The sequence below is a fragment of the Nicotiana tabacum genome, chromosome 8, assembly GCF_000715075.1.
Source record: "Nicotiana tabacum cultivar K326 chromosome 8, ASM71507v2, whole genome shotgun sequence".
NCBI lineage: Eukaryota > Viridiplantae > Streptophyta > Magnoliopsida > Solanales > Solanaceae > Nicotiana > Nicotiana tabacum.
Genome location: NC_134087.1, coordinates 114,595,098 through 114,621,447, shown reverse-complemented (window position 1 = coordinate 114,621,447; position 26,350 = coordinate 114,595,098). Strand labels below are relative to the sequence as shown.

Below are 26,350 nucleotides of genomic sequence, written 5' to 3'. Positions count from 1 at the left end.
CCGTAGGGTGATTTTGGTCTTAGGAGTGTGTTCCGATTTGAATTGGAGGTTCGTAAGTCATTTTAGCGTCAATTGGAAAAAGTTAGAAAATTTGATAATTTTTGGGAAGTTTGACCCGGAGTGGAGTTTTTGATATCGATTTTGATTCTGATTCTGGAAGTTGGAGTAGGTCCATAATATCAATTATAACTTGTGTGCAAAATTTGAGGTCAATCGAACTTGATTTGATAGGTTTTCCGTCGAATGTAGAAGTTAGAAGTTCTAAAGTTCATTAAGCTTGAATTGGGTGCGATTCGTGGTTTTGCATTGTTTGATGTGATTTGAAGGCTCAACTAAGTTCGTATAATATTTTGGGACTTGTTGCTAGGTTTAGGTGGATTTCGGATAATTAACGGATTGGAATTTGGACTTGGATGATGGCTGAAGCTTTAGACTTGTTGGTGTCTGGTTTTCTTCTATGCATTTGCGAAGATGCTTCCGCTTTTGCGTAGAGGAGGTTGAGTGCTACTGGAAATTTTCCCTTCGCATTCGCGAAGGGGTACATGAGAGGCAGGTGATGTTGTTCTTCGCGTTCGCGTAAGAATGACCACATTCGCAAAGGTCGGGCCATGTGTGCATCATTCGCGAGAGAGACCTTGTGTCGCGTAAGAGGATTTTTGGGCTGTAACTTTTTTTTGCTTCACGAACGCGAGGCAAGTTCCGCGTTCACGAAGAAGGAAACGCCTGGGCAGATTTAAATGTTCAAAAATGAGGTTTTGAGTTCATAATACAAAAATTAATTTGGGAGCTCGATGGGAGGTGATACTTGGAGAAATTGTCATGTGGGAGTTTGGGGTAAGTGATTCTTACCTAGTTTTGGTTAATTTCTATGATTATGTCTTTAATTTCATCTTTAAATTAATGATTTGGGGTGAAAAATGGAGGAAAGTTCTTAGACCAAATTTTGAGGTTTTGATCGAGATTTTGGTATCGGATTTGAGTAATTTTGATATGGGTGAACTCGTGGTTGAATGGGTGTTCAATTTCTTGTGACTTTTGCCCGATTCCAAAACATGAGTGTGGGTCGACTTTTGGGGCGATTTTCTAATTTCTTGTTAAAGTCTTGATTTTCTTAATTAAATTATTTTCTTATAGTTATATTTATAGCATGTAAATTGATTTTGGCTAGATTTGGGTCGTTCAAAGTTGGAAAGACGAGGGAAAGGCATTTTTATTGACTAATTAAGCTTGGTTTGAGGTAAGTGACTTGTCTAACCTTGCGTGGGGGAAATTCCCCTAGGATTTGGTACTATTGTAACAATTTATGATAATGTGAGTGTCGTGTACGTGAGGTGACGAGTGCGTACACGGGCTAACTATTGAAAAATCCGGTCTTTGCTAAGTAATTTCCTTTTTATATCTTAAATGTGTTATTCTAGCACGTGTAGTCTTCATGTTTAGCCTAATTTCATATGTCTATGTGTTTTATCTCTTAGTTGCAACTTATACAACATGCTTAGTTGAATTACCTGTTTTTCCTTGATTACTTGTTTGTTTTTTAACTATAGGATTTTCTTGCTTGTAATATCATTTTGTTGTATTTATTACGTGCTGACTTTCGTGATTCTTGTTATGATGGTTGTTGGGTTATTGGCAGGAGATTTTTTCCGTGCGGAGTGTGATTTGGCACGAGGTTTCTTCCTTACGGAGTGAGATTGTAGCACGAGGTTTCTATCGTGCCGTTGTAAGCTATTTATTTTTGGGATTACGAGGCGGTAACTCGGGAGCGCCCCTGTTGCATATTTACTTTTGGGACAGCGAGGCGGTCTTAGCCCCCTGTTGATTTCCCGCTTTTGCTGTGTTGTTTGCTGTTGTTGTTGTTCCTTATCTTGTAAGATGTTCTTTTCATTACGTGTTGCAATTCTCTCTTGTTTTTCCCCGTGATATTGCTGCTCCATACATTCCTATTTGTTTTATTAACCTGCCATTTTTATTATTATTTCGCCTTCTGCCTTATTTCTTATATTCTAGTAGGGCCCCGGCCTGACCTCGTCACTACTCTACCGGGGTTAAGCTTGGCACTTATTGGGTAACGTTTGTGGTGTACTAATACTACGCTTCTGCACATCTTTTTGTGCAGACCTAGGTACATCCTACCAACCCCAATATTAGGAGAGTGTGTACTGCTGCTTGGAAACTTCAAGGAGTATCTGCTAGCATCCGCAGACCTCGGAGTCCCCCTCTATCCTTACTATATTGTCTTTTCTTTATTCTCTTAGATGCTGATGTATAGAGACTATTAGTACATCCCCTAGAGCTTGTGGCTTGTGACTACCAGGTTTTGGGAGTTGTTTTTATTCAGAGCTTGTGGTTGTTAACTACCGGGTTTTGGGAGTTGTTTTTACTCAGAGTTGTTGATTTTACTTGTACATGCCGAGCGGCGGTTTCAGTTTTATATATATCTATTGAAGTTTAGTCGTTATTTCAGTTATTTCGCAATTGTTAGGCTTACCTAGTCTTAGAGACTAGGTGCCGTCACGACATCTTATGGAGGGAAATTTGGGTCATGACAAATTGGTATCAGAGCTTTGGATTTATAGGTGTATATTATGCATAATATTTTCATATTATCAGTTAGTATAGTTTCACTTTTATTCATGGATATTTAGAATTATTTTTTAGCTGACATAATAACATAAAGCATGAAAATTAAAATCTTTCTAATATTTAGTGGGATGTAAAGAAAATTAAACTCTTTCTAATATTTAGAGGGAATGTAAACCGTCGTGACAATTATTGTTCAAGCTAGTCGGGAATGAGAAAGCGTGAGTAAGGGCGGCTCAATAAAAGTAATGGCCTAAGGTAAATTTTAATAAGAGGCTATACTTTCTTTTAGTTAGAATCACATATAATATTCTTAAATGACATAAAGCCTTTAGCTTCACATAGTAGTAGTATTAATATTAGTGAGGGCAATTTAAATAACTAAGATGTTAGCCATCTATTTACAATATATTATCTTTGATATTATTATATAAAACTATATTTACTAATATGAAGATCTAAGCAGTTTAATTCAAAGTTCTAAAATATTTTTATTGTTTAGGAGTAGAAGTCTTTTTTTCTTTTCTTTTTACACAATTTCTATACTTTTAAATTCTGTTTGTAAACTTTAGTATTGTTTAAATTAAAATAAATTGTAAAATTTACTACAAAATTTTGGGGCCTCAAAATTGAGGTTTAAAGCAAGGTGTTAGTAGCCTCCCCTTGAGCCATCTATCCACCTGTGATATTCTCAATCAAATTTTATAGAGTCTAAATTAAGAGAAGACTATAATGACAAAGAATATTAAAGGTAATAAATTGGTCATTCAGTTACCAAATATGAATAAAGCTGGTTGAATATAATGTTCGTGGGGCATTGCTATGACCTAAAACCATAATATATTAAAAGACGCTTAAACTTTCTTTCATAAAATTTATATAATAATGAGATATAAAAAAAAGCCCTACACGGTTTTGATCTAGTGGCGAGAGCACGGCATGGTATTGAACTCTTCCCTTTATAAAGATATAGTATTAAGTGATAATGAAAAGGAGTGAGCCCAATATTCATGGAGCTTTGAACCTTGCGAGACTTGCTTCGGGAATTTCTTAATTAAATTGATAGATACAAAAGAACTTGCTTTTTGAATTAGAAAGCAAAATTGTAGGAAAAAAGAGAGGAAATAAAAATAGAGTTGATGAGAAAGTAAATATGTTATTTAATTTAATGAGAATTTTTTTTATATCTAATTAACTCACTCAATCCTACCTCTACTAAATTTAAAAAGAAATGCTAAAATTTGAAATCCTTCTTTAATAATTATATAAATATAAATCATATATATTATATAATAATGTAGTACACTTTATATTTGTGGGGCCTTAAATACTGTTGGTTTTCCACGTTGGTAGTGTACGGGAGGCAATCCCTCAGCCATGCAACAATTATCGTGTGAGAAAGAAAGGCAAAGAGCAGAGATCAAGAAGCGCAAAGAAATTAAAGATCAATTAATCACAATTAACTCAAAGTTAAGTATCATGGACATGAATATAATTGAGCAATTCAATCTGAGACAAGCTACATAGATTCAATGGGGATACTTTCTAGACATAGTCGCCGGCCATCTTTCCTTCCTCGCAACGTTATCTTCTTTGCTTTCCTCTTCCTCGCTCTTCTCCTCTTCTTCGAGGTCCTCGTCCTTCATCTCTATATACTTTTGTTTATGTTAGCTGTGGTGTCCGCACCAGTTTCTTTTTTGAGACGTTCTATAAATAACAACGTTCTTTCTAACTTATGATGGCATGGCATTCTTATTATTGTCGTTGTTTTTTCTTTTGTGATGCTTAGGTTGACAACTTAATTTCTCAGACAAAAACCATCGTGGGTCACAATTTAGAGCCAACGCCGTGGCATGTATTTCCTGCAAAATCATTCGATGAAGAATCCACTGTTTCAAAGGCTTCCAAGATCATAGGATGTTCTTATCTTAGCTGCCCGAGTCATGTCACCATTCCTCAAAATAGCAATTCCGCATCCAAATCGAAAACCTCTGAATCCAAAACTTGCCCAGAATTTTTCAGGAGCATACGTTATGACCTTGAACCATGGACCAAGTCCAGGATTTCTATGAACCATGTAATGGAGGCACAGAAGTTTGCGGCTTTTAGAGTTGTTATAGTTGGTGGCAAATTATTTGTAGATTTTTACTATGCTTGTGTACAGAGTAGGGCTATGTTCACGATCTGGGGAATATTGCAGTTACTTAGGAGGTATCCTGGAAAGGTTCCAGATGTTGATTTGATGTTTGATTGCATGGACAAGCCTATTATTAATCGAACTGAACATTCTTCAATGCCTTTGCCTTTGTTTCGGTACTGTACCACACCGCACCATTTTGATATACCATTTCCAGATTGGTCTTTCTGGGGCTGGTAAGAATTTGAAGCTTCTTTTATTCAGATGCGAACTACAATTGTTTACTTTTTGACATATTGTAACATTGTAAGTAGAAAATGGTTGAGTTTAACATGTTTGGAGCATATAGGATCATATCATTTCATTGCACATCTATTTTCATACAAGTCTATAATGCTGTGACAGATTTATAATTTAGACACCACGAGTTTTGAATTGAAACTGAAAATTTTGAAATACATAATATCTGATTTTATCCACACTTATTTTTCACGCGCACACATAAGATTGAACCAAAAGCAGTGAATTATGTCGAAACTGCAGAATCCATACTATGTCCGCCACAACCATAGCTTAAGTTAGTATATACAAGGTGCGCTTATTTTAGGTTAATGCTTTTCTAACATTATTAGAAATGGATTATTATAAAATGATTTGTTTTGGTTGAACTACTGCTGATATAGCGAGTTGCGTCTTCAGGTTATTGGTATTTATCCTTCGTATTCACGAGCTAATTTAGAACCTTTATATTGGATTAATAGAAAAACAAACTCATATGAAGGTTCCCAAAATAAAATATTGGCTAGTGTTGTAGTGTGCACCCTTTATGTTAACTTAAACCTCTAACACATGCTGAATTATTAGTGAACTAATCTAGAAACAGTGGGAAATTGTGTTTCTTTCTCATCCCATAAATTATATTTCCTCTGTTTCAATTTATATGTTGGGTGATTACTTTTCAGGTCGGAAATAAACATAAGACCATGGGAAGAAGAATTTAAAAGCATCAAAGAGGGTTCAAAATCTCGAAGTTGGATAAGGAAGATCCCGGTAGCATACTGGAAAGGAAATCCAGATGTTGTTTCTCCGATTCGCACAGAATTGCTCAATTGCAATGACACTCAAATGTGGAGAGCACAAATTATGCGCCAGGTTCATGACTAGACATTTTATTCTTATAGATTCGTTATAACTACTAGTACTTGTTTTCTATTTTTGTTTCATTTTTTCTGTGAATCCCTTTGTTTTCTTAACTACAAATTGTACATTATGATATGGATATAGGATTGGGCAGAAGAAGCAAAGGTTGGATTTGAGAAGTCCAAGCTATCAAAGCAATGTAATCATAGGTGAGCTTGCAACATTCTTGGGTTGTCAATTTGAGAATTCAAGTTTTGGATCCTGACATGCTTGGTATTTTAATTTGAGGTACCAAAGATTTCTTGGTTGATGTTGAGACTTTCTAGGATCAATCTTAATAATTTGCTTGTCATATTGTTCTAAAATTCCATGTTGCAATAGTTCATTAATGCCTTTATTCTATCTCTACTTTGGTAGCTGGTCGACCTATTCCATTGTGTAAAGATGCAAAGCCATTAGAGGAGTAGAGCTCAAGCTTGAGCTACAATGGTGGAACCACAGAAGGTTCTCGAAGGAGAACAGGGGAAACAGAGGAGAAAGAAGAGTCGGTTAAGTGTGAGAATGAACTAACTTGTATTAGAAACTCAACGGAGTATATATATATATATATATATATATATATATATATATATATATATATATATATATATATATATATATATATATATATTATATTACATGTGGGACCCAATACTAACTATCTAAAGCTATGCTAATACACACCTAACTAATTGTTAACATAATGATAAATACAATACACTATCTCAATAAACCTCATCAAATAAAGTTGGAGGTTAAGATGTCACAGCCAACTTGCTCATCACTGCTACATGCTTGACTCCAGTAAGTGCTTTGGTTAAAACATCAGCCAGTTGATTATCAGTCCCAACATGATGAAGGGAAACCAGCCCTTCTTGCAATTTGTCTCTCATAAAGTGACAGTCTACTTCAATATGTTTGGTCCGCTCGTGGAAAACAGGATTACGAGCTGTGTGTAGAGCTGATTGGCTGTCACATAACACTGTGACAGGGGAAAGAAAAGGAACAGTAAGCTTAGTAAACAGTCTGCACAGCCACACCAGTTCTCCAACTACATTTCTCAGGGCTCTATACTCTGCTTCAGCAGAAGAAAGAGGGATGGTAGCTTGCTTCTTAGACTTCCAACTAATGGGATTGTCACCAAGTAATACTAGATATCCACTGACAGACTTCCTAGAATCTGGGCAGGCAGCCCAATCAGAGTCACAATACCCTCTAACTGTGTAATCTGGATTTGCAGACAAGGAGATTCCAAGAGTAGGATCAGCTTTCAGATATCTAAGTAAGTGATAAGCAGCCTTGAGGTGAGGTTCCCTGGGATCTTGCATGAACTGACTAAGGTGTTGGACACTATAGGCAATGTCCAGCCTTGTATTTGTTAGGAAGTTCAGCTTGCCTATCAAGGTTCTATAAACAGAAGGGTCTGCTAAGGGTGTACCTTCCTTGGCTTGAAGTTTGACTGCAGGATCCAATGGTGAGCTGAAGGCACCAAATAAAGGCATTCATACTCCTTCAGTAGGTCAAGAGCAAATTTTCTCTGAGAGATTATTACACCATCCTCCTTGTAGAGGACCTCTAAACCCAGGAAATAATGTAGTCGACCCAAGTCCTTGATCTTGAACTGAGCATGTAGAAAAACCTTCAAACAGTTGATTTCTTCTGGATTATTCCCTGTGACAATTACATCATCTACATAGACAGCAACATATATAGTAGAGGAGTCAGATTTCTTGTAAAACAAAGAGTAATCATTGAGGGAATGTACATAGCCCTTGGAACACAATGCCCCGGCCAACTTGTTATACCACTGTCGACTAGCTTGTTTCAAGCTATACAATTATTTGTGCAGCTTACATACTAGGCCAGGTGTGTCAACCAACAGACCAGGAGGCAGGTCCATATACACTTCATCATGTAAATCCCATGAAGAAAGGCATTATTGACATCAAGTTGGAAGATACCCCAATGCTTCTTCATTGCAGTTGCTATAAGTGCTCTAATAGTTGTCATTTTTACAATAGGTGAGAAAGTCTCAGTGTAATCAACACCAGCCTGTTGTGTATACCCTTTTACTACAAGCCTGGCCTTGAACCTCTCAATACTACTATCACCTTTGTGTTTGACCTTGTATACCCATCGACAGCCTATGAGTTTCTTCCCTGGAGGTAAGGGAACTAGGTCCCAAGTGTGGTTGGCATGAAGAGCTTCAAACTCTAGTGACATAGTTGCTTGCCAAGCAGGATTCAAGGTTGCTTCTGCATAAGATTTTGGTTCACTATCATGGCAAACACTTTGAACAAGTTGCTGACTATCAGGAACTAATGAGGTGAAGGAGATATGATGATGTTTGGAGAAAAAAGCATTGAGAGAAAAGGAAGAATCTGATTGGATGTAGTAGCAAGAGTAGTTGGATTAGAAAAAGGATGAGCAGTAGGGTATAAGTTGGGTAAAGAGTATACATAGTCTTTTAGATGAACAGGTAAATGATGTTCTCTAGTAGACCTTCTAGGTTCATAATTTCCCTGAATGTGAGGTGGTGGAGGAATTATAGGAGATTCTGGAGAAAAGGGACAACTGGGAGGTGATATTGTCACAGGTGAGGGCACATTGGAGAAGTGAACTGAATCTGGTAGTAGTTTAGACACACAGTCACAGTCATTTGGGTGTGTTGTAGGAGGTGGCATATCTACTGTGCAAGGAGCAGAATTGAGTACTAATGAAAAAGAAGATGAGGAAGTAGGTAGGATAGCAAAGGGGAAGATGTACTCATGGAAGATTACATCTCTAGAAACATGAATCTTTTTGGTGGCCAGATTTAAAATTTTGTACCCTTTAGTTTCATAAGGATACCCCACAAAGACATGGCGAATGGTCCTAGGTTCAAATTTGTCTCTATGGACTTTAGGTATGGTAGGAAAACATAAGCATCCAAAACTTCTCAAATGAGAATATGTTGGTGCTTTATTATAGAGGATCTCAATTGGGCATTTATTCTTTAGGTAAGTGGTGGGAAGTCTGTTTATAATGTGTGTTGCAGCCAATACACATTCACCCCAGTATTGTAAAGGCAACTTGGACTGAAAAGGGAGTGCCCTGGTAGTTTCCAGGAGGTATTTATGTTTCCTCTCCACAACTCCATTTTATTGGGGAGTATAGGGACGTGTTTTTTGATGAACTATTCTTTTAGACTGAAAGAATGACAAGGCTTCCATGTTGACGAATTCTGAACTATTATCAGATCTAAGGTACTTGATAGTGGAATTGAAGTGGGTTTCAACTAAGGATATAAAATTTTTGATGATTTGCAAGACATTGTTCTTGCTACTCAAGAGGTGAGTCCAAGTGGCCATGCTATAATCATCCACTAAGGTGAGAAAATGAGTAGCAATGTGGTAGGGTCCCCAGAGGTCTGCATGAAGGAGTTCAAAAATGGAAGTAGTAGTGCTAGTCCTATGGGAAAAAGAAAGTCTTGGTTGTCTAACCATAGGACAAATGGAGCAGAGGAAAGGTTGTTTAGTTGAGAATTGAACAAGGATAGAAGATATCCCCCTCATTTTGATAAAGGGCACATGGCCTGATCTGTAATGCCACAACAAATCATCTTGATTCTTGTTAGACAAAAGAGAATTTGAAGAAATGCACTAAGTTTTATTACTGATGGAATTATTTACAAAAGACTGTGAATTGTAAATGGAAACATTTACAGATGATGTAGAATGCTGACAGTTGCAAACTATTTACATCAGAAGAACTAGACAAAACAAAATAGGAAACAGGTTAAGAGGTATATGTAGCAGAACATGAATTCTTCAGACAGCTTGAACATATAAGGTACAAGCCATCTTTGACCTTACCAATCTCCAGAGGCCTCTTCATTGTAGGGGCCTGCAGAAGACAAAGAAAATCAGAGAAAGCAATCAAACCTTTAAGTTGAGAAGCTAAAGAGTGAATTGAATAAGATTGTACTTGAAGGATGGAACAAATAGGACTCTATGTAGAACAATGTTTGGTGCTAATGTGGCAGTTCCAATTTCTGTGACTTTAACTCTATAGCCGTTTGGCAGTGTGATTAACATAGGGTATGCTAGGGTTTTAATATGACTGAGTAAAGATTTATTGAAGATCATATGATTAGAAGCCCCAGAGTCTAGGATCCAAATGTCAGCCCTTGATTTAAAGCATTTACATGAAAGTAGGCCATAATCAACAGAAAGGACAGAAGCAGAGCAGGCAAAAATACCTGCGAAGTTCACAGCTCCACCAGTCACATTATTGTCTGAACTATCTCCTCCAGTGCTGGTCTGAAAGTGTTGAAGCAAAGTCACCAACTGCCCATACTACTCCTTAGTGAGACTCACATTGGAATTGTTACCTTGAGTCTGTGTTTCTTCACCTTTCATAGAAAAAGAATCGAGTGGAGAACTGTGTACATTAGTTGCAGTCCTTTTCCCCTTATTGTACTTGGGATTTTGATTCAAATCCTGCGGATAGCCATGGAGTTTGAAGCATTTCTCTCTAGTATGGCCAGCACATTTGTAGTAATCACAGAAGGGGCGAGGTCTAGTACTCGTGGAGGAATTGTTTGGAGAGTAGTTGGTTTTGAAATTGTTATGTACAGGTGTTCTGTTGTTGAAGTTGTTGTGTGAAGTTACATTAGCATTCAAAGAAGCAGAGTCGAGCATGAGTTGATTATGTGGCTTCACTTCTCGCTGTTTTTCTTCCTGAATTAACAAGGAGAAGGCATGTGCCATGGAAAGCAGTGGATTCATCATGACTATACTACCTCGCACTGTGGTGTACACTTTGTTCAGACCCATGAGAAACTGAATGAATCTTTTATCTTGTTCAGCCTTGTGCATATTCTCCTTAGCCCCACAAGTGAATTGACAACTACACTGTGACTTGGCATTTATCGTGCTTAATTCTTCCCAAAGCTTCTTCATTTTCGTATAATATCAGTAACATTAAGGGTTCCCTAAGCTAGATCATTGATTTCCTTTTGGATTTGATACAATTTGGTACCGTTAGTTTGGTCGTACCTATCTTCCAACTCTCTCCAAAGTTCAAAAGCATTATTAGCATACTCAACACTATTAGCGATTTCCTTACACAGAGAATTCAGGATCCATGAGGTTACTATATCGTCGCACCTTTACCATTGACGAAATTGCGGGGAATCTAGGTCTGGTCGTTTGTACTCGCTAGTGATGAATCTTACTTTATTTTTGACTGAGAGGGCTCAAAGAACGCTTCTTCTCCAGGATCGGTATCCAATGCCATTGAACAGAGTCGTCACCAACATCGCACCAGGATTATCCGATGGATGCATGTAAAAAGGGCAGCTAGGTTGACTTCGGGATCAATACCGGCGACATGAGTTGAATCAGTCGATTCAATTCCAGAATCATTGTTTGGATCAAGGTTAGCCATGAGAAAGCAGTATCAATTTGTCGAAAAGAAAAGGAACGAGAAGAAGAGAATATCGGATTGAGAAAAATTAGGGCAAAAGACGGAGATCGTGATTGTGGTTCTAGAATCTAAAAAGAACTAAGAGAGATTGGAGAGAATGGCGAGTAGAATACCTCGCTCTGATACCATGTAAAGATGCAAAGCCATTAGAGGAGTAGAGCTCAAGCTTGAGCTACAATGGTGGAACCACAGAGGGTTCTTGAAGGAAAACAAGGGAAACAGAGGAGAAAGAAGAGTCGGTTAAGTGTGAGAATGAACTAACTTGTATTAGAAACTCAACTGAGTATATATACATATTACATGTGGGACCCAATACTAACTATCTAAAGCTATGCTAATACACACCTAACTAATTGTTAACATAATGATAAATACAATACACTATCTCAATACATTGAACTCGGATTTTTTATTTATATATATGTTGTGTGTGTGCGAGTGGGGAGGGGGGGCGGGTAAAATTTGGCACGTATAGTAAAGAGTAAAACTCATTGACTTTAAATCTCGAATTCAACATTGCTCTTAATTCATCTCATGGAGCGTCGCACCCCTAGGGTATTGTTCAATAGTTGATTTTTAAAGTTCCCATGAAGTAGAGAAAATTGCATTCCTTATATTCAATTATTATATTGTTAATAATGCAGGTACAAGATTTATGCAGAAGGATATGCATGGTCAGTGAGCTTGAAGTATATTCTAGCATGTGGTTCTCTTCCCCTGATAATCAGCCCACAGTATCAGGATTTCTTTAGTCGTGGTCTCATTCCAAAGAAAAATTACTGGCCAATTCCTCCATTTGAATTATGCCCTTCAATAAAGGCTGCTGTTGATTGGGGTAATGCAAATCCATCAGAGGTATGCTTTCGCCCCAAGATTATGTCAGTGTAGCTACTTTTTTGCTATGCTGAGAGCCTCAGATAATGGTAGTGATGTTATGGTTCTGAAAAGTACACGACCCAAGCCCATGGTCCGTTTGAGCCTAGGTATGTATTTTCAGCTTTGGGCCTGTCGGCTTTGGGTCAATACGTGTCATAGACTTGGATCATGATAATACTAGGTCCAAAGCAAACAATATGTGTCATGACCTTGAGTTATGACAAATATAGTATCAGAATCGAAGCTCCCTCAATATGATGGTGGAGCAAACTTCAGCGAGGAACCTGAGTCCAGGGGGAGGAGGGGAGGGTGGAATGAATGTGATGCCCATGACGAAGGGCAGGTCAAGCAGGACTAGCAAACTTGTAGGCTGACCAAACAGGCTATTAAATTGGTTGTGGTTATCGTTTGACTCTTTTATTTACCAATATCTTTATACTTGTTTTCCGTGAAATGTTTTGTTGAATAGGCCGAAGCCATTGGAAAAGCAGGACAAGACTTCATGGAAAGTTTGAGTATTGATCGGATATATGATTACATGTATCACTTGATTTCAGAGTATGCAAAGCTGCAGGACTTTGTTCCTGTTCAACCCCCCTCTGCTCTTGAGATTTGTATTGATTCAGTGCTTTGTTTTGCTGATGACAAGCAAAAACAATTCCTCAAAAGATCCATTGCATTCCCTTCACCTGGAAGTCCTTGCTCACTTTCGAGATAGAAATTCTACAATCAGTCAACTAAATCTATATTCTTTTTTCACGCACATAAACAGTCCAAGCTAGATGTATGAAACCCATTGCGTCTAGTCTAGTCGGCCACTGTCTACCTAGAAACGAATAGGAAATTGTAGAAGATGAAAAACACACGTAGTCGGTTTTCCTTCCCTCTCTTTACAGGAAAATTTCAACTTCACTTTAGAATAAACCATTGTAAAAGAAAGAGATTTTATATCATTACATATTCTATAGCCTTCTCCAAGCAAGTCTCAGACATTTGATTTCTGCATTGAAGAGAGAAGACGCAGGTGTTATCGGAATGGTCAGACGGGCTGGAGTACGTATTGTAAAGATTAGACGTTAAGCTTATTGATCATTTGTGAGAGAAGGGAAGTGTGAACTGTGAAGCATATTCTCTTTCTAAGGGAAATATATTTCCATTTCATTCTGTGGTGTTGCTTCTTGTAAATGTTCATTCTCAAAATTTCGTTGGGATAATTCCCCCTTTGATGCGAGTGGTTTTGGGAGAATTTTCTTATAAAAATATGAATATGTTCTAAATGCCTACGATCAGTAAACGCATCAATTAGTCAATTAAGTTAATTTACTAATGATGTTAAACACTCATTCAATTTTGTACTAATGCATATCAAGGAAAAGATCATACACGACAAACTTAATTTAGTTCAATTCGTGACTAGTACTCCTAGATTAGTTAAAAAGATTTAAGTTATATAGGTCAAAAGCGTGTTCTTCCTCACCTTCCTACAATGAGAATATCTTTTTTTTGCTTGTGTGTCTTTTCTTTTTATTACCTTTTCTTGACTGGGAAGGAGAGGGGTGAAGGGCTTAATTCATTGTTACGTGGGATATTGTAGTCTTGTGATTGTGGGATAAGGAAAAAGGAAAGAAACTAAGGCATGAAATGAGCCATCAAGGCGTTACCAATATTTGCCTAATTTTGAGTAAGAAAAATGACGTGGCCAACAGCCCAAAAAGCAATGTTAGTGGCAACTGTAGTAGGTTGGGTCACAAGCAACTCTTTTTTGTTGTCTTGCAATGGTGATTAATGAACGAGAAAAAAACAGGGATTTCTTCAAAAAGTAGTGGAAAAAGGCTTGTGGTAGTTTGTATCGTGACAAATTTCTGGATTGGCGTTGCCCAGGCATCTTCTATCCTTTTAAAAAGAGCCTACTACATGGTTATATATATATATATATATATATATATATATATTTAACTTATTTTTTATTTTCTGTGATGCTGACTTGAGTTACACTTAATGCAAAACATGAACCGTGAGAATGCTTATAGCCAATTCCAATTTATTTGAATTAAAGAGTAATTATTTTTAAAATATGTTTTATTTTTTAAAATATTAAATATTTTGACTAAATTCAGTTTGTTTAAAGTGTAAAAGGAAAAAGAATAAAATGCTAAGCATGTTTATTTATTTAAACCCTTATTAACCATATAAAATTGCAATAATTGTTAAATGAAATCCGAAAATACAAAATAAATGCAGGATTTTTTCAGTCAAATGCGTCCTTCGGAAGTTTGTTAAATTGTTGGTCCTCTACCGGTACTTTTGCAGTTGTAGCGTTTCTAAGTAGGCGTTTGGATATGAATGTCATAAAAAAAAAAAAAAATCACTAAAATTTGAATTGAAGATGAAGTTGTGTTGGGTATAATTTTTGCAATATATTTGGATATCTTTTTTTAAAAACCATGAAACATAATTTATACCCCACAATTTATAAAAAAATATCAAAACCACCCCAATTTGATTTACTCATTCTTTTATGTTTCTACAATACAACAATAATAGAATAATCAATCGCATATGAAAGCTTTCATCTTTAGAGTGCATAACAACTGAATATAAGCTTTATAAGTAATATTGAAGGCACACACATAAGAGCAAAAAGGAAAATAAAACCTTAAATCAAGTTACCCTATCACAGAATTCTCGTCTGAAAGAAGATGACCTGCTGGTTGCGTTTTGTGTTTCTAACTTTATGGAAAGAAAAGTGGGTAGTTGATGGTTATTTAGGTAACTGATGGGGTCTTATTATAAATTTTAAAAATATAAGGTAAATTTGTGAAACTAAAAAATAGCAACCTTCCAATTTTCAATTGAAGAACTGGCTTTCATTAGTTTTTCAAATTTAAAAATGCATTTTCAAGTGAGATTGAAAAAAATATAAGATATTGATAACCAAACACTATTTTGAAAAATATTGAAAAAAAGGAAAATTTTCATATGTCCAAACGAGCTCTAATTTTGCTGACAAACCAAAATTTGGGAGTTTTGTGGGGAACCCGCGATGACATTGGGAAAGGAGCTACTGCCACACTCATGGGCGGATTTATAGACAAATATACGGGACAGGTGAACTTATGTCCTTTCCGTCAAATTAGTTATTTTGTATATATTTTTTTTTAGAATTGATCTAATATTATTTATTGTTAAAACATATTTCAATGAGGCTAAATGGTACATTTGGTTAAATCTTGAGTTATTCTCTTAGACGAGCAAGGATAAAATCCCACTTAATTACTTTTTTTTTTCTCCTACCTTTAGTAGTAGACTCATATTATAAAAATCCTAATTCGCCCATGACCACACTCTCCACTTCTGCGATCACTGCTTACGAACTGTTTGCAAGTTGCGCTCATTCATTTGTTTTCCTGCTGTTGTGCTTAGGAATGTTGTGATAAGGAAAATGATATTTTGATACATACCGGTTTTGGTACATGAATTATAAGAAAATAAAGGAAGAATTCAAATTATAAGTAATAATTGAACTAAAAGAAGGCACAGGATTCGCAAGATTTGGGCATCAGAGTCAACAGATCCGTGACAGGAATTATTATACTACAGGACTTTGGTCTACCCAATGGTTTTTACGTTTTCCAACTTTTGTTGTTTCTTTCAAGTGGTTCATTTGCCTTTTGCCTTTTCGAGGAAAATAGCATCATCATTAATAATGTGAGGACGCCATATTTCGAGCTTTTGATTTTTTTTTTATTTTTCTTTGACAAAAATCACTTTTATACTGCTTAAAAAAAAATTACATAAATGAGTAAAACGCAGTACTATACTGCGAACTACGTTAATGGAAATTAGTCCGTTAAAGTAAAATGCAGTATGATACTGCATTTTACTTTAAATTTTTATTTTTTTTTGTAATTCGCAGTACCATACTGCATTTTAATTTAAATTTTTTTTTTATAATTCGCAGTATAATACTGCATTTTATAAAGCTGTTCGCAGTATTATACTGCGTTTTACTCTGGTTTTTGGCCCACCAATAATGAACTGACATAACAATAATTCAATACATAAATCGTAGTATTGTACTACGTTTTACATTCGGACTTGCCTTATTTAAAGGCGTTTCAATTTTATGAAAATTCATTTAATCTTCAAACTTACGTTCATACTTCTCTCTTCTTCTTGTCAATTATTTTTTTACAATGTCTGAAGTGGCAAAAATAAGGGTTTCACTATATTGGGGGGGGTGAGGTTGTGTTGGAGAATAACTCTGTGAGGTATAGCTCACCTCCACAATGTCATGTTAAATTGCCGCTTACTATGGAGTACGATAAATTGGTATCGTTGTTACGTAAAAAAATGAATGAGAGGTGGCGTTCGGTTAACCTTAAAATAACCGGTAGATTTCCGTATTTAGTGACTCCGCATGGGTTTGCTTATTATTCTGAGTTTAACATCGAGGATGATGATACTCTTAGAGATTTTTTGCGGATTCCGGATGAATACAGGGAATTTATTGTAATAAAATTATTGTAAATGTACGTCAAGGTGGAAGACGTTCCCAATAATGAGGGCGTGCATAGTAGGGATAACCCCCAGTCATCGGGTGGTTATTCTGGAGCACTTTTTGCCGGACAGATTGCTGATGAAAGAGCTTGCCTTGATTTAAACTTGTCACCACCAGCGAATGAGCAGCCGCAAAATAATTTTTCGACTTTATATAATCAACAAGACGACTGGTAAACTTCAATTCCGTGGGTGCTTTAGCGATGTTTATTTTATGTTTTAATTGGATTTGTATTAACACTCATATTTTTCATAGGGGGTACCGTCCGGATACGAATTTTACAAGTTATGACCCCGCCCCTAGTTGGAATATGTGTAGTTCTGGAGTATTGAACCACGGTGGTCCATCCGGGAGTCATCACCAACAAGTAAATATCCATCATGAAACGTCAAGACAGTACGACTTGTAAGTAAAGTGATATAGCTATATCTAAAGTATTTATCTAGTTGGGTATATTATCATTTTGTTATTTTTGTGCAGTGAAAACGAGATTCTTGAAGCTCCTAACCTCACACAGTTGCCCATAGACAACGTATTTACTCGTGATTTGGCAGATGCGCAGAGTCAGGAAGATGATAGTGATTATGACAACAATGCGGATGAGTCTGGGGATGACACACCCTTCCATGATGAGGGTGATGATGAGAAGGAAGTGAATGTTGAACCTGAGCTGACGAGGGAGCATGTTCCTCCACCTCCCGCTAGACCAAGAGTGTACGAGTCCCACGTGCCATTTCATGAGCGGAATATTCCCTACCTTGATAATTTGCCAAGCATGCCGAACGTGGATGCCCCCACAAGGGATGATGATGAATTTCGATCAGCGATGTGGGATGAGTCTAGACCAGCTGTTCTGACAAAGGGCATGTATTTCCTGATAAAGCTCGCTTTATTAGGGCTGTAAAAATCTACAGTATAAGAGAGTGTTGTGAGATGACGGTAAGTGAGTCAACTACAGAGAAATACAAGGTTGTATGTCGTAGAGACTTTATGGGTTGTCACTGGATGTAGCGTGCCACCAAGAAGAAATCAGGTTTGTGGAAAGTGGGTAAATTTATTAGCGAGCACAGATGTGAAATGGACACATACAATGAGAATCACTTCAACTTGGATGTGGACTTGATTTCTCTTGTCTTGATTCCATATTTGGAAGTGTCCATTAGGTTCAAGATTAAAGAATGTATTACAGCCGTCCACCAGGAATATGGTTGTACTATAACCAAAAGAAAGGCATATCTCGGTCGCAAACGTGCCTTTGAACTTATTTATGGCGACTGGGATAAGTCTTTTTCAAATCTGCCCAGGTACATGGCCGCACTGCAACACTTTAACCCCGGGACTGTTGTTGAATGGAGGCGTGAGCGGAGTCCGGACAGACCCGAATATATTTTCAACTATGTGTTCTGGTCATTTAAACCAGCAATTGATGGTTTTGTGCATTGTCGTCCTGTTATTTCCATAGACGGTACTCATGTCTATGGAAAGTATGATATTAAGCTTTTGATTGCAGTTGCAGTAGATGCCAACGGGCAAATATTTCCACTAGCTTTTGCCATATGTGCCAACGAAAGTGAAGAGACATGGACGCTTTTTTTGAACCACTTGAAGCAGCACGTTGTCAAACAGCGTTCAGGTATTTGTCTAATATCATATCGGCATGGTGGTATTTTAAGTTCTGTATGTCACTTACCTAAATGGCAGGAACGATATGCATACCACCGTTACTGTGTGCGTCACCTGAAGGCCAATTTCCAGAAGAAATATCCTGACAAGGCATTGCATGACTTAATGTGGATGGCTGCAACTGAGCACCAGCAGTGCAAATTCACGAGGCGCATGGAAGCGATCCGACAATTAGAACCACGAGCCTATACTTGGTTGATGGGGCATGAGCTTCACATGTGGACATTACATGTTGATGGCGGAAGACGATGGGGAGCCCTCACTACAAACGTGTCGGAGTCATTCAACGGCTTGTTGAAGTCTGCCTGTGGACTGCCTGTCACTGCCATGGTCCACAGGACATTCAAACAGAGTGCGGAGAGGTTTGTTGAAAGGCATGCAGCTGCATCAGCATTGATGGATAGGGGTGTTCAATTTATGCCAATACCCATGAGAAGATTTGAAAAGTCCAGGAGGCGAGCACAGTGACATTCATTTATTCAGTACGATCATGAACGGGGTGTTTTTGAAGTTAAGACCGCTATCCGCGGACACCGTGGGAATAATCTACAAACGGTGAATGAAAATAGAAGGTTATGTTCATGTGTGAAATGGACCATCTACCACATGCCGTGCGCACATGCGTTGAAGTGCTTTCAACAAGTTGGATATGGGGCAACAAACTATATTGATAGGAAATACAGTGTTGCTGCATACGTAGACACGTATAGTGGGAAGTTGCAACCATTAGGTGCTGAGCATTATTGGCCGCCGGAACCTTTTAAGATGGTATGTAACAAGGACTATTTGCGCAAGCTGCAAGTGCAAAAGAGAACTCGTATACGGAACCAAATGGATGTTGGTGACACCGTTTATACGCGTAAATATGGCATATGCTCGCAAACAGGACACGACTGTCGTAAATGTCCTTCAGGTAGTATGCGTGGCGGTGGTAATCCGGCTCCTGGTGCAAGTTCGTCGAATGTACCCAACTATCAAGGATACCCCTAGTCTTTTATTTTGGTATTGTTTTTTGTAATACGTATTTGTACTTGTATATGTTGCAATATATATCAAATAAAATTATGTTCCACAATTTGGAATAAGTGAAAAAAAAGCTGTTTAATTGTAGGAAAATGTAAATAAAACATTACTACAGCACAAACACAAACATAACAGGCCAACATTATAAAAATACATGAAATATAAAAAATACACTAAACACATACATGCCAATGTTTAGTCCCGGTTGCCATTTATTCTCCACTCCAACCACTTAAATCGTTCTTCCATTCATTCTTTTTCTTCTTCTACCTCTTTCAGTTTCGCCTTCACCTCCGCAAGTTCCTGTTTATATTTTTCTTTTCGTTCCTTTTGTGTTTCACAATTCCATTGTGCTTTCCATTTTTCTTCTCCCACCTCCTTCAGTTTCGCCCTCATTTCTACAATAATTCTATCGCTTTCTCTTTGTGTTTTCCGTTGGCATAAATACATATTATGAAGAAACTGCAGTTGTTCTCTGTAGCATTCCTGATAACATGGTTCATCAACCCATTCTTCAAAATCACAAATAGGTTCGCCGGGAACCTTGTATAACTGGTTCATACAGCACCAGTAGCGGCGTCCAACTTCACCACCGTCCCAATAATTTTGCATCGAGCATTCTTTTCCACAGTTGCACTTTGGTGGACGAAGAGGTTGAGCCATTTAATGAAATATTTGCTTTTAGTAAAAAAAACCTTACTTTTAATGAAATATTTGCTTTTACTAATTTTTGAGCACACAAAATAACTACAATGATGCCGTTATTTATAGTCGAGAAAAAATACATAAAGCGTGGTATAGTACTGCGTTTTATGGAGTTATCTTGTCATTCTGAAAAAGATGAAAACCATGTGAAAAAAGCTGGATTATTGCAGAAAAATTTAATACATAAAGCGTGGTATAGTACTGTGTTTTATGGAGTTGTCTTGTCGTTCTGAAAAAGATGAAAACCATGTGAAAAAAGCTGGTTTATTGCAGAAAAATTTAATACATAAAGCGTGGTATAGTACTGCATTTTATGGAGTTGTCTTGTCGTTCTGAAAAAGATAAAAACCATGTGAAAAAAGCTGGTTTTAGTTATCCTTTGTGCAGTGATGGTTTTAGTTCTACTGTTTGTTTTTGTGTTACGTTTGCAATGTTTGTGTTTCTTGTGTACTGTTTAAGTAAAACTGTTGTTCAAACGCAATTAAAATAAAAATGTTGTTAAAAGATAATTGTTATCATTAATTGCATAATGCACTATTTACACAAACTAAAAACCTAAGTAAATCAGTGAGTCCCGCAGCCTGTGTGCTTCAGTGCTGCTGCTAGCCTGAGTCGCATCCCCTGTCGCTCGGGTACACTATCTGGATCAGCATCATCAAGCCGCCTCTTTATGTGAGGATGTGCAGCAGCATCGACACCAGAGCTGGCAGGATCAGAAGAATAGGTCGTCGGGCCGTCAGCAACCTACAAAACAAGTACTAAACTTAGCAGGTGACAAAGTATATTTGTATTGTACGTGTTAAGTCAAAAAATATATTCCCACTGTGGTCTCGTCGGCGTCCTGAATATATGCATCCGTGGTGTCCTCATCAAAGCATGTAGTGGTTTCAAAGATGGGCTGGGACGAATCCTTCATAAAAACCTTAAAAATTAATTAATGGCAGCTCATTAAGGAAGAGAAAACAAATTGAAATTTTAAAGTAATACAAACATACCTGCGCCTGTGGTAGATCTGCATCAACCTCCGGGGATGAGGCATAATTCAACCTGCGCCCGTCATCCACGTCCCGGGTGGGCCAATCCTCAGCAGCGGTAGATGGGCATGCAAAGTACTAGTATCCATCCCCGTCGAATGTACCCATGATCGACAATGCTCCTGACGGGGTGACCCGCGATGCTGGCAGAGATAGCTGAAGGCTGTACGAAGGCATGCTGCTGGAAGGCTCATCTTCCTGAGGTATATAATCCGGCTGATCATCTCCAAGCGCCAAAACTCCAAAGTCCTCATCATGTCCCTCAACAGGTGGGTCGACGGGTGCCTCAACGCCCCCTTGCTGGGGACCACCTCCTCGCCTTCCCCCGCGACCCCGTGGGGCACCCCTACCTCGTGGGGCACCCCTCCCTCGTGCCATACCCCTGCCTCGTGGGACACCCCTACCCTGATGGTAGTTCTCTGGCGATGCATACTGAGTCTCGTGGTCCAACCTCGCGGCATCTCTCGCCTGAAACAGGGTCCCGACGAGCCAACTGTGCCACCCGCCGGCAATAGTCAACGACTGCAGGGATGTCGGTATGCTGCTGCATCTCCTGTCCCAACTGGTAGAGGTGATGATGGCCAATAGCCTGTGAAATATTTAAAATATTAATTAAATAACGCTATATCACAATTATACGATATTAATAAGCCAAAAAACATACCAGTGCCTCGTGTCTCCCGGCGTATGGTCTGTAGCGCTCGCTAAGTACATGAATGGGGTTCCCGATAATCAGTCGGGTGTGACGGCGGTACCATGACGCATACATATGAATAGTGGCCTCCTGGGTAAATGTAGGTGCTGGCGGAATACGGTCAGCTCGGTGCTCCTCCCAAATAAGGACCTGCTGCTCTAGCCATCCCATATATATATCGTCCAGCCTGGCACGGTCATCCCGCTGATAGTGTATAGCCACCCATCCAGGATCCCTCGGTATAGGCTGGGGACAGTGAAACTGGCGAAGCACACGCTCTGTGGCATGATACTCAACCATATCGAAGAAGACCATCGGGACGGAGGTGTGCCAAAGCATTCGATCGACTGAGCAATAAAAGGGCAGCTGAGCTACCAACTCGTCGTTGTATGGCGTCCAGATGAACTGCCAAATAATAACATAAAAGTGAGTATGCGCAACACAACTCAATTTAAACAAGTAAGTGTAGGTACATATCTACATGTCCGTCCACCAGCATATCTAGCACATCCCTGATAAGGGGGAGATTATGATGAGCATCGGTCCCTCGGTAGTTCCCACGCCGGAGAATCCACCTAGAAGCTAGAGGGAGAAACGGATAAGCCTCACTAGGCGCAAGTGCTGGTAGAGGTGGCTGCAACGGCATGATCCGCTGCCAGGACCAAACCTAAGATAAAAAGTTGATGTAAAATTTATGAGTCATTTCGACCATATAGAATTCGGAGAAATGAACAGAGTATTCGAAAATGTTGTCACCTGTAGGAGGGGCAGAAAACCACATATGTCCACCGCTGGGCCCATGCTCGCCCGGCACATGCTCCTATACAGGTATGCGAGAACAGCAGCACCCCAACTGTACTGGGGTAAACCATCCAACTCCTGAAGATGATGGAGAAAGCGCATACTCACTTTACTCCCCGAAGTGTTCGGGAACAAGACACACCCGAAAAGCAGGAGCATCGCCAACCGCGTGTACCTCTCAATATGGAGATCCTCCATCTCGCCGGTAATGTCTGGGTGCAAAAACGCCATATGATCTCTGATGGCTGACAAAACAACGCGACTGCCCCCAGCGTCACCCTGAGGTCTATAACCAGTAAAATGCATCAGCATATCCAAAAATTGTGCATGCGTCATGGATCTAATGTACTAGGGCAGTGCTACAGCTCGTCCATCTACGCGCAGCCCGTACAAAACCTGAACATCCTCCAGCGTGATGGTGGCCTCTCCAGTGGGCAAGTGAAAAGTGTGCGTCTCTGGTCGCCACCGCTCTACCAAGGTCGTGATGAGAGACCAATCAAGCTGCATCCGTCCAAGCTCAAAAATCATATAGAAGCCCGTAGCCTATAGGCGCGCGACTACGCTGGCATGGAAAGGATGCTCCCCAATGAACTCCCACAAATCGTCAGGTCTCCTAGGGCGGAGAGGCTGCATCGATAGCTGTCCCTCCCATACAAATGAGGACCTATGGTCGCCCTACAACACTAGTAGCTTATCCTCGGCAGGTCCGGGATGCGCAGGCGGAGGAAAGTCCATGTCGTCTACTATAATTTAAACAAAATTAATTGTGTGTGTTAGCTTAATAAATTAAATAATTAATTATGTTTAAAATTGGACTGAATAATTATGTATGGGTTCCAGGCTCGATATTTGAGGCCCGGTAGCACCGAGTTATCCTTAATTATTATGCGTGTTAATTTCAACATTTTTAGAATTGTGTGGTTAGTTTAATAAATTAAATAATTAATTATGTTTAAAATTGGACTAAATAATTATGTACGGGTTCCAAGCTCGATATTTGAGACCCGGTAGCACCGAGTTATCCTTAATTATTATGCGTCTATAATTTAAACAAAATTAATTGTGTGTATTAGCTTAATAAATTAAATAATTAATTATGTTTAAAATTGGACTGAATAATTATGTACGGGTTCCAAGCTCGATATTTGAGGCCCGGTAGCACCGAGTTATCCTTAATTATTATGCGTGTTAATTTCAACATTTTTAGAATTGTGCCTGTTAGCTTAATAAATTAAATAATTAATTATGTTTAAAATTGGACTGAATAATTATGTATGGGTTCCAGGCTCGATATTTGAGGCCCGGTAGCACCGAGTTATCCTTAATTATTATGCGTGTTAATTTCAACATTTTTAAAATTGTGTCTGTTAGCTTAATAAATTAAATAATTAATTATGTTTAACATTGGACTGAATAATTATGTATGGGTTACTACATACTTAAACTACATAGACTCTACGCTAAAAGGCTCTACATTTTACTACGCTAAAAGGTTCTATATTTTACAACACTAAAAGGCTCTATATTTTACTACACTAAAAGGCTCTATATTGTACTACACTAAAAGGTTCTATATTTTACTACGCTAAAAGGTCAATATTACATATAAAAACAACTAACATAAAATACAAATATGAACAACAAACAAAATAAATAATATTAATTTTTTAACAATACAAATAATTTATCAAATTTTAACAATTTTTTGTACCAAAGCTAATAAATCAATCCGGGTATAAATAAGATACAAATTTAAACACAAACATAACACAAATTAACATGGAAACACATTAAACAATACAAATATGCATGTACTATACGAGTTTCGACATAAACAAAATCAAAATACCTTGATTTAAGTTTTTTGAATTTGATTGAAATCGAATTTTTGCACCCGAAAGAAGGAATCCAAAGCTTGTCTTGTATGTGAGACCTACACTCCTTGCTCTTTAGGTGACGGGTGGGGCCGAATTTTTTTTTTTTTTTAAGTTTGTCGCGGGGTGGGGGAGGGGGGACCAGCAGAAACGAAATTTTTAAAGGAGGGGGGCGTCGGTTCAGTGGTCCAAGGAAGAAGAAGTGGGTTTATTTTATAAAGTTGTTCGCAGTATTATACTGCGTTTTAAGTAAAACGCAGCATAATACTGCGAACAGCTTTATAAAACGCAGTATTACACTGCGAATTACAAAAAAAAAATTAAATTAAAACGCAGTATGGTACTGCGAATTACAAAAAAAAAAAAAAAGTAAAACGCAGTACCATACTGCGTTTTACTTTAACGGACTAATTTCCGTTAACGTAGTTCACAGTATAGTACTGCGTTTTACTCATTTATGTAACTTTTTTTTAAGCAGTATAAAAGTGATTTTTATCCAAAAAAAAAAAAAAAAAAACATCAAAAGTGTTTTGGACTCGCCATATTTCTTTCTCTAATGCATTAATGCATCAGCCACTATCAGATCTTGCCCTTTGCTCTCGCCGCCTCTCTTTCACTGTCCAACAGTAACAAACCTTATTTTTCAAGGTATATTTCTGGCCCATATTTTGCAATTAGTAAATTTCTTTTCCCACGAAAAGATAAGTATTTCTGAAATTACACCCTCTTGGCAATCCGCATTGTTTTGCAATCATAAATCATAATGACAGAAGTAATACAAAATTTGATTACATACTCTCCAGAAATTATTTTGTCTTATTTAGAATATAATTCAATTATTTCCTTATTTACTTAACACTGAAAAGGTCAATAACAATATTTTAATGCGAATTAGGTTAATCGATTTGAGAAGATGTAGAGGGTTTTGTTAGAAGAAATTATTCACAAATTGTAATATTATTTTTTCCTCAAGAAAGGCACTTTCTTGTAAACTATATATGTATATACTAGTATAAATTGCTTATATATAGCTATATAAATATATATAGTATGTATAGTATGTATATATAAGGGTGTATTATGTGTATATATAATTATATATTGCCTTATGTAATATATATATATATATATATATATATATATATGTATTAGAGATATATATAGTGCCTTATATATGTGTGTATATATCTTTTTATTTTTTTTATCTAAGGCACTTTCTTGTAAACTATATATGTATATACTAGTATAAATTGCTTATATATAGCTATATAAATATATATAGTATATATAGTATGTATAGTATGTATATATAAGGGTGTATTATGTGTATATATAATTATATATTGCCTTATGTAATATATATTGCCTTATATATATGTATGTATATATAGTTTATATGTATTAGGGCTATCTTTTTATTTTTTTTATCTAAGGCACTTTCTTGTAAACTATATATGTATATACTAGTATAAATTGCTTATATATAGCTATATAAATATATATAGTATATATAGTATGTATAGTATGTATTGCCTTATATATATATAGTTTATATGTATTAGATATATAATATATATACTATATCAAGTTTAAACACAAAATAAATTGCAAAGAAATATTCAAGGGAATGTCTTATATATTTTACTATTATGACATTAACAAAGAATGACAATATCTTTCTTAGTTTTCCTCCCCCAATGGAATGAGCACAACAAGGTACTAATACCACCA

At 37.5% G+C, this 26,350-nt stretch overlaps 1 protein-coding gene across 1 annotated transcript; it reads left to right on the top strand.

Moving 5' to 3' along the window:
* The first annotated feature begins 4,026 nt into the window (after positions 1-4,026).
* On the top strand, positions 4,027-13,467 carry LOC107830862 (uncharacterized). Its single transcript, XM_016658533.2, has 6 exons — positions 4,027-4,214; positions 4,373-4,956; positions 5,683-5,872; positions 6,005-6,069; positions 12,013-12,223; positions 12,714-13,467. Exons 1-6 carry the CDS (start codon positions 4,116-4,118, stop codon positions 12,960-12,962), a joined length of 1,398 nt encoding a protein of 465 aa, XP_016514019.2. The 5' UTR covers positions 4,027-4,115; the 3' UTR covers positions 12,963-13,467.
* Positions 13,468-26,350: the final 12,883 nt, after the last annotated feature.